Here is a 9,574-nt window from a genome sequence, read left to right on the forward strand (position 1 = left end):
GGTCAAGCAACAAAAAACATATGTATTACTGTGATGTCTGGACTTGGTGGCCAAATACACACTGCAGATATTGGCTACTAAACTGCTTGGAGCTTATAAAGTGGCATTTTGCGTGTGTTGTGTCTGTATCTAATTCCAAGTATCTCATTTTCCTGACATCCCTTTTGTAAATTCCTCAGAAGAATTGTCACTAAATGTGTAGCCCTTCTGAATGATGTGTATTGAACAGCACTTCTGATGTTTGATGTGTAGTGTTGGTGTACTTTACTGTTTATTAGGAAAGAAACCAAATGTGAGACCAATATATATGTGTGTGTGTGTGTGTGTGTGTGTGTGTGTGTGTGTGTGTGTGTGTGTGTGTGTGTGGCGACAGAGCACGTAGTCATGGTAACAAAGGAGGGTCACTCTGGAGTCTGTCTCAGAGCATCTCATGAATCTGTGAGCATGTGTTCCGCTACCTGTCACTGTGTGCTTACCACTCTTTCTTTCTCTCTTTCTCTTTCTCTTTTTTGTTCTTCTCTTCTCTTCTCTTCCCTTCCCATGCCGTCCCTTATAGAGCCCTACAGAGAGACAAGTATGGGAGTCAAACTAAACATTGCTTACCAAATGTAAATGACCTCAGCTTTCTTTTCACTCTGTGCCGCTATTAATCAAAGAAAAAAAAAAATAAGAAAACAAAAACACAGAAATCACATAGCACTTTGCAAAGTGGATTAATTAAAGGATGCTATAAAGGCAATTCAGATTTGAAAATTAACAACCTTTACAGTCCAGTGTATTATATGCCACCAATTAGTTATTTTTTACCATCAGCTGGATTGTAATACTATTAGTCTTTATTTACAATCACTTCCAAAAGAAAACTGGAGAAATTAAATCACTGTTTCTGAGAGACACTAAATTGGAACATTGCATTTAATTCCTGTTGATAAATGTCACACATCAAGAAGCTACATTGGAAGGTTCAAGGTTCAAAGCAATTGAACAAAATCAGTTTATCAAATTACCTTGATTATGTTTAACTTAGTGCAGAAGTATTATCCAGAGAGTCCTTGAAATTTATTTTTTTCCTTCTTCTTCTGGAGGATTTCTAAATTGCCTGTCCTCCTACTTTTGCAAATTAATTCACAAATTGGCATTTAGCTTTGTGCCATCACATTTTCAGAGGATAATTGTTATGCGGAGGTGTTCTTGATGAAGCATCTTGAAATTGTTGTGCTGTATTATGGCAAAATGCCAAATAATTGTGCCTTCACTGCAACAATTACTTTTGATGAGTGAAGACAGGCACATGTGTTCAAGGGAATACAATGTGTGGGTCACACACTCGGGAGCGTCAGGAAAGTAGGTGCTCTAACCGGCACACTTCATCTGCATGAGAGAGAACAGAAAGTCTACTTTTTGTTAGTGTTGTTATTCCAAATATTTCAGTCCTTTTGGCAACAAACTTTACACACACACACACACACACACACACGTATGTATGACCCTTGTGAAATGGTACTCCAATTGACATCTCCATTTTGGCCTGTCAAATTAGTCTCTAAATTGCCCAAAACATTTCTTGAGATAATGACAATGTAACTGGGACTCTTACTGGTATACACAGCTGAAACATTGGTGTTATGTATGTGTGTGTATGTGTGCGTATGCGCGTGTGTGTGTGTCTGTGTTGCCAGTTGCATGCACCCATATTGCAGCCACGCCTCTGCACGCAGTTGGGTTCATATATAATATCTATATGAACTTGTTCATGAATGTCATTTATTTAATGCATGATATACATTGCATTTTCAAATTGAGTGTTCTCTATTTGTTGTCATATTTTTTTGTTCTGTTTTGGCTGTGGCATCACTTTGCATCGCATGTCTTTTTTGCCCTCATGACCCCACGCTCATCATGTGTACTTGTGTTGCGCAGGTAAGTGTGGAAAGCTTGAAGTGTGCAGAGGCCAGTTTGTAGTCGCAGCCTCGCATTTGAGGGAAACCAGTCGACATACAGCTGTACAAATCAAACCCTCATGAGGGGAGTCCCCCTAATCCCCCACCCCATACCCCCCTTTCCAGTGACTGAAGAGAGAGTGCCTTTTTTGATGCATTGTAGGCTTAATTGTTACTAATGAGGGTCTCGTTAAGCCGATTTTAATTAGCTGGCAGACACAAGTGCATCCCTCTGATCTGTCTGAGAGATAAACTCACCCTCTGTTTCCTCATCCCCATCCACTCCTCCATGCTCTTCCACCCCTCTATCCCTTCTTCCCTCCTCTCCTTTCCATTCCACTCCTCCATGCTCTTCCACCCCTCTATCCCTTCCTCCCTCCTTCCCTCCTCTCCTTTCCATTCCACTCCTCCATGCTCTTCCACCCCTCTATCCCTTCCTCCCCTCTATCCCTTCCTCCCTCCTTCCCTCCTCTCCTTTCCATTCCACTCCCTCCCTCTCTTCCTCCCTCCATCTTCTCTCGTCCTTTTCTCGCAGAGGGTCTCCTGAACAATGCCCGGGATACAAGTGTTATGGATACTCTACCGCTGAATGGTAACCACGTCAACAGCTACAGCCTAGCCAGCGCCGAGTACATGAGCGACTGCGTGCAGATCATCGACCGCGGTGGCTACGGCGGCCACAAGGAGACCACCCTGGAGAAGAAGATCCTCAAGGAGCTCACGTCCAACTACATCCCCACGTACCTGAACAACCACAACCACGCGCACACCCACGAGCGGTCCAGCTCGGGCTCCGAGCACGGACGCAACCTCATGAACAAGATGGTCAACAACGTCAGCAACGGGGGCAAGGACACGCTGGGGCTGGGGCTGGGCAGCCTCGGGAGCCTGGGGCTGGGCAGCGGTGGAGGCAGCCTGGACCTGGGTGACTCGTCCTCGGTGTACAATCACCACCACCACGACGACGACGGCAGCGGCACCATCGGCGGCGGTCTGGAGCTGATCCGGGAGGAGTCGCACGCGCCCCTGCTGCCGCCCCGCGTCACGCCCACGGACAACCACACCCTGCACCACCTCCACAGCCTCCAGCAGCAGCACCACCACCTCCACCCGCACCCCTTCTCGTCATCCTCCGGCTCTTGCGCCGGACGCCGGCTGCCCCAGGAGACCAGCGAGAGCTTCTTCCCGCTGCTGGGCGGCGAGCAGACCCAGGGCGACACGCCGTCGCCGCAGAGGGACTCGCTGTACACCAGCATGCCCGAGCTCGGCGACGGGGACACCGCGGTCAGCAAGGAGCCGCTCGGGGGAGACGAACACGGGAAGGGTTGCGGAGGCAGCGGTGGAGGAGGAGTGGACCCGATCGACGACGTCTACTACAAGAGCATGCCCAACCTCGGCTCCCGGAACCACCTCCACCAGCTCAGCTCCTACTACCAGCTAGGGCGGGGCAGCAGTGATGGATTCATCGTGCCGCCCAATAAGGAAGACCCCTCCCCGGAGGACCCGCCTCCTGAGGCATCCCATCTGGTCACCAGCCTATAGGAGGCGATCGCCTGACAAAAACGCCACGCACACCTATCCGATGCCACCTGGTCCCCTTCAGTGCCCCGTACCTGGTCACTTACATTGGCTCCATCTTCTTCTTCATGGTCAGTCGTCGGCTGTTGTAGATGATCTCTTTGGTTTGTTCCTTAACTGTTTTTTTTTCTCCCGATTTTTGTGTATTTTTCAGGAACAACAGCAACAATGGCAAAAACATTTACACAAACACACACAAACAAACAAATGGACGAAAAACATGGACGCCAATATGATTGAAAGGTTGTGGTGAATCTTTGTTCTGATGGCGAAAAAATAACTCAACAATGTGCATTTTAGGAGGCAAAATGAGGAGGCAAAACGTTTGATTGGACTAACTTGTCTCCTCTTCGCTCTTGAGAACTATACCTGACCAGGTCGGAATTTCAAACTGCATCTTGTAACTTAACGTTCCAAAGGAATTGCAAACCATCTGAAAACAATTGCGCAACTTGCTGAGTGTGTAGAATAAACAACAACAACGACAACAATCAAATCAAACAAACAAGCGTGACAAGAAAAAACTATTTTATTATACTTCTGTATCCATATTTGCTTTTTAAAAAAACCTGTCTTTTCTTCCTATCTGGTGAAACACAGCACATTTTGCTGCAGTGTCCGTGCAAATCAAGCAAAAATGACAAAAAAAATCACAAAAACTTTGAACAGTTTCGCAAAGGACATCTTTATCAATATGCCCTAGAGCATATTTTTTGTTGTTTTTTCCTTTTTTTGCTGTATTAATAACAATTATTAAAAGAGGGAAAAAAAACTAATACCAGAGAATTATAAGATATTTCTATGTAAATGTACAGAAATTAGCATTGCACATAGTATGCTTTTTTGTTCCACCAGAAATCTTTGTCCCTGTAAATGTTGTGAAAAGATGCTAATTTTCGTCCCTTTCTGTTGTGATGGTCTTGCAGGTTTTATTGAAGCGCTTGGAGCGCTGTTCCTTTATTTAGCTTTTTTTATCCACCTTCCTTTCGATTCTGCCTTTCACAGTTCACTAGCAAAGACTTAAGCAACAGAAATCGAAAAACCATGGAAACAAACTCATAGCTTACTTAGCAATTATCATTTTCAGTATTATAATCACTGATGTTTTGTTTCAATCATTTTTCATACTGTTTTACCGTTGTTGTTTTTTTTTTTAGTATTATTTTTTTTTTCCTCTGTGTAGATAAAACTTGTTGAAAGAGAAAGGGATGTGGTTTTAGCTAACTGTTCAAAAGATCAGATGTTTTTTTGCCTAAATTCTTTGAGGGTTCAAAGTTTGAAGATTAAATGTCATACGAAAGCACGAGGTGACAGATTAGAGATCCTTGATTAATGCTGAGTAACCAATTGAATTCCTCCAATTGAATAACACAGAGGGCAAAGTTTCATGTCTTAACATGACATGAGATGACTAGCTGGACATGTCTCACGTTCTCTCCCCAGTAGAGAAAACATATTTATTTATTTGTTAAGAAAATGAACAAAAGTGTTCAGGAAGATGCAGAACAGCAGTGGCGTTTTTTTTTTTTTTTTTAATCTTTTCATTTTATTTATTCATTTCTGTTCTCCTGTTGGTTTTCAAGTTGATTGACCTCATAACTAATATCTGTTGTAACGGTGAAACTTGTTTGCCAACAAATAAATTACCGATTAAGATTTACCACGTAGCCATTGCTAAGGGCTTCTGTTGTCTGTGTAACTTGTTACCAGTTGAGCATCAAGTGCATTAGTCCATTACCTTAAGCTTGCAATCAGGCTTTGTATTGTGGTTGGGGGAGGGGGGGATAGCCAACTCGAGATCAATGGTTAGATGCAAATGATTATACACTCTGTAGATGATGCTGATGTCTTCACAGATGTTTGTGGCAACATTTCAATTGATACGGATAAAGAGCTAATAAAAGGACTATGAGTTTTTTTTTCCTGTTCTTCGGCTGAGGGCAAATGTTTGTGATGATGTGTGGTCAATGATTTTCCTCTGAATCCTGAATGGCACCAGTTTTACATTCAGGTAGTGGTCAGATAGAGGTCAGGTAGTGTAAGGTCAGATAGTCCTGGCTCTAGTTTTCCACAAACCATTTGTCTTTATGTCAACATATGTTATAGACATGTCGAAAAAAGTGTGCACTTTTTAGTCCAAATAGACAGTCGTATCATTGCGAACGGCTAGGTAGGATACACACACACACACACACACACACACAAACACAAGAATTAGACATTAGCTGTGGATGAAGCTCTTGACCTTTACTGTTTTTGTCCCATTGTAGTCACCCACCAAGTCATCCACCCAACAATAATAAAACTTTTAATTGAGAAAAAAATGAGTTGTGCCCCTCTGGCTGAGTACATGTAGAACCTGTCCAACACGACAGCTAATGACGTCAGCTGACGGCGGTGAACGTTGCCTGGAGAAACCAGGTGCGGGGAGCTCGGATAAATAGGATGCATTTTTTTAAGTGGTTTTCATGGCCGAATCCGTCTGAAAAGGCTCTGCCGTTCTCTTTCCCCTGCTGAATGCAATCGCTGAATGTTTCTAAAAGCTACATGGAAACAGAGCAGTTATTACTCCAGCTCAACTATACACACACACACACACACACACACACAGCAGCCTTACACCCATCCAGCGCTTGCTTCCTTAGCTCCTATGGTGTTGCTGTATCAATAGGTACAAAGTGTGTGTGTGTGTGGTTCCATGAAGAGGCTGGACCTGAAGAGTGTGCTGAAAGTGGCACTAATCGTGCCATTATTTTGCGGTTTCTTTGTTTTGTGTTTTCTGATGTTGATGTGTGTTTGTCTGTCTGTTTTTGTAGCCCTTTCCTGTTAGATATCTCTCATTCACCTCCTATTATCTCGTCCTCTCTCGCCACTTAGACCTCATTCAACAGCTTGATAGCCAATTGCAGTGTCTGAACCAGTGAGCCACGGTAGGATTTACAACATGTCATGATAACTGTGTCAATCTCCACTGGCATCACTGTAGAAGGGATTGAAGGGTGCAAATCAGATTAAGATAACGTAGAATGAATATAATTGCTATTCTAACTACCTCTGCCAACCTTGTCTGTGGTTTGGAAGGCTGATTTAGAGAAGAATTGTAGATATGGCAACAAGAGAGAAGAGGGTGTTGTTGTTTTTCCCTTCTGAAGTGGATCATCCTCAATATGAGTGAACCAGATAAGGCAGTTGAGGTTGTCCCATGGGGAATAAAATAAATAAATATGGAGGATGTTTCCTTGAAAAAAAGAACATAAAATTGAAAAAATGTCATCCTGCTTTGAATATGTCATCCTGGCAATTCACCCTGATTGAATAGAACCTGGAGGCGAGAATGAATTCTTCCCAGCATGCATCCTGGTGTGAGTGTCCGCCTGACGCCTTTCCTCCAGAGTGGAGTTCTCCATCAGACATGAGGACCACAGTGTCCAGTGCCACGTTGTTCCGATCTCCAAAGCATTTATACATGAAGCATACAGTACCTGTTACATCCCCCCACTACACCCCACTACACACACACACACACACACACACACACACACACACACACACACACACACTCCTCCATCCTCTACACTCCACAACAGAGGAGGAGTAAGAAGGAGAGAGCTGAGGAAAAAACACATTAGCCCAACTTTCAAATCCCCAAACAAATCCTTTCTGGTAATAGCTCCTTGACAAGATGGGGTGATGAGAGATATCCTTCTCTCTGACAGGGAAGGGCAGTCTTAACTGCTCTCTCTCTCTCTCTCTCTCTCTCTCTCTCTCAGCCTTCCCTTTGACAACCGGTGACATTTTCAGGGAATGTTTGTGAGTTAGTTTTCAAACAACTAAGAAGTCATTTTCTGCAATTAGTTTGATATCCTCACCATGCCGTTTTAATTCAGTATCCAAATATATGTTTTATGCAGGTGTTATTTTATATGACATATCACATGTACAGTATACATGATTTCACAGTTCACATCAAGTGGAGCAGGAAAAAAAGGAAATGAGGAAGGCTTTTAAAAAAAAAAAAAAAAAGATGATAACCCCAGTAAAAGGTTGCTTTGCTGGTGATTTTGTTCTTGATGGTAAGGCTTGGTTGTTGATTGGTTGCTGTGGGAAATCCAAATTTAACATCTCTCATGCATGTATGTATGTATGTATGTATGTATGTGTGTGTGTGTATATATATATATATATATATATATAACTTTATTTACAGACTCAAAGTCCAGATGTCCAGATAAAAATACAACAAACTACATAAAGGATATAAACACAAATACATGCAGTACATTCATACATACAGACATACAAATGTCTGTCCACATATTGCATAAAGGTTACATATAAACACAAATAAATACATACATACATACATACATACATACATACAGTCCAATACAATACAAATGACTGTCCACATATTGCATAAAGGTTACATATAAACACAAATAAATACATACATACATACATACATACATACATACATACAGTCCAATACAATACAACTGACTGTCCACATATTGCATAAAGGTTACATATAAACACAAATAAATACATACATACATACATACATACAGTACAATACAATACAAATGACTGTCCACATATTGCATAAAGGTTACATATAAGCACAAATAAATACATACATACATACATACATACATACAGTCCAATACAATACAAATGACTGTCCACATATTGCATAAAGGTTACATATAAACACAAATAAATACATACATACATACATACATACATACAGTCCAATACAATACAAATGACTGTCCACATATTGCATAAAGGTTACATATAAACACAAATAAATACATACATACATACATACATACATACATACATACAGTACAATACAATACAAATGTCTGTCCACATATTGCATAAAGGTTACATATAAACACAAATAAATACATACATACATACATACATACATACAGTCCAATACAATACAAATGACTGTCCACATATTGCATAAAGGTTACATATAAACACAAATAAATACATACATACATACATACATACAGTACAATACAATACAAATGACTGTCCACATATTGCATAAAGGTTACATATAAGCACAAATACATGCATACATACATACAGACATGCAAAGGTATCTGAAATGAAAGGTCACTGGCAGAAAATAGCACCCAGAAATCAAATGGATTAAAATAAGAAATGAAATAAAAAAGAGCATGGTGTTGGCGATCCCAAGCATCTGTGTCTGTGGGCAGTGTGTGCAGCGTTTTGTTTAGCTGACATGTCGTACATGCCCAGAAGACACAACACCTCAGCAGGGAAACCTGATCCGTCTTCTGGCACGACTTCTTTTGCCTTCATTGTTTAGCAGCAAACAACAGAGGCAAGCCGGGTTAGCCTGCCAATGCAAGCCTGCCTCTTATGCAGAAAACACAGCGTGCTTGACCCACTTCCTGCTGAGGGACACTCTCTGAAGCTGCCACAGTCAGGTGTTTTTTCTCAAAATAACAACAAAAAAATGGACAAAACAAAGAAAGATTGATGGTTAAAATTGAAAAAAATAAAAAGATGCAGCCAATTTACTAGTGATTGGGTCCACCAGAATAAAGGCCTGTCTTTCTGTGGTACTTCATTTCCTCTTCAAGTCAGGACCTAGACCACCAGTACCTACAGTAGACCAGAACTGCAATAGTTTCTTTCTATATGGATGCTTGAGTTAGATTCAGGTCATGTTATTGTAGAGGATGTATGTGAGTCAGCATATTCCTTTCCCCTCAGAGAAATCGCTGCTCCTTTATTGTGTGTGTGTGTGTGTGTGTGTGTGTGTGTACTGTGTGTGTGTGTCGGTGTGTGTTTGTGTGTGTGTGTGTGTGTGGTGTGTCGGTGTGTTGTGTGTGTGTGTGTGTGTGTGTGTGTGCCTGTGTGCATGCATGCACCCCCCTCATACTATGTTCATCCAATAGAATAGAGTTAGAGGCCTGAATGTCATCTTGGGCTGTTGTCAAATATAGTTGCACACTTGCGTTGTGTTCACTGGTTCACTGAAGAACATATGGATCAGTCAGGGTAGCACA

The 9,574-nt window shown here is 41.8% G+C and overlaps 1 protein-coding gene across 1 annotated transcript in view; it reads left to right on the forward strand.

The window, feature by feature from the left end:
- Positions 1 to 5,434, forward strand: part of LOC125289129 (adhesion G protein-coupled receptor L3-like) — a 294,210-nt gene extending 288,776 nt beyond the window's left edge. The window contains exons 25-26 of the mRNA XM_048235824.1: positions 557 to 574; positions 2,476 to 5,434. Coding sequence (XP_048091781.1) covers positions 557 to 574; positions 2,476 to 3,482 — 1,025 coding nt within the window. The 3' untranslated portion in view covers positions 3,483 to 5,434. The remainder of the gene's footprint in view (positions 1 to 556; positions 575 to 2,475) is intronic.
- Positions 5,435 to 9,574: the final 4,140 nt, after the last annotated feature.

This window comes from Alosa alosa, chromosome 24, assembly GCF_017589495.1.
Source record: "Alosa alosa isolate M-15738 ecotype Scorff River chromosome 24, AALO_Geno_1.1, whole genome shotgun sequence".
Classification (NCBI taxonomy): domain Eukaryota; kingdom Metazoa; phylum Chordata; class Actinopteri; order Clupeiformes; family Clupeidae; genus Alosa; species Alosa alosa.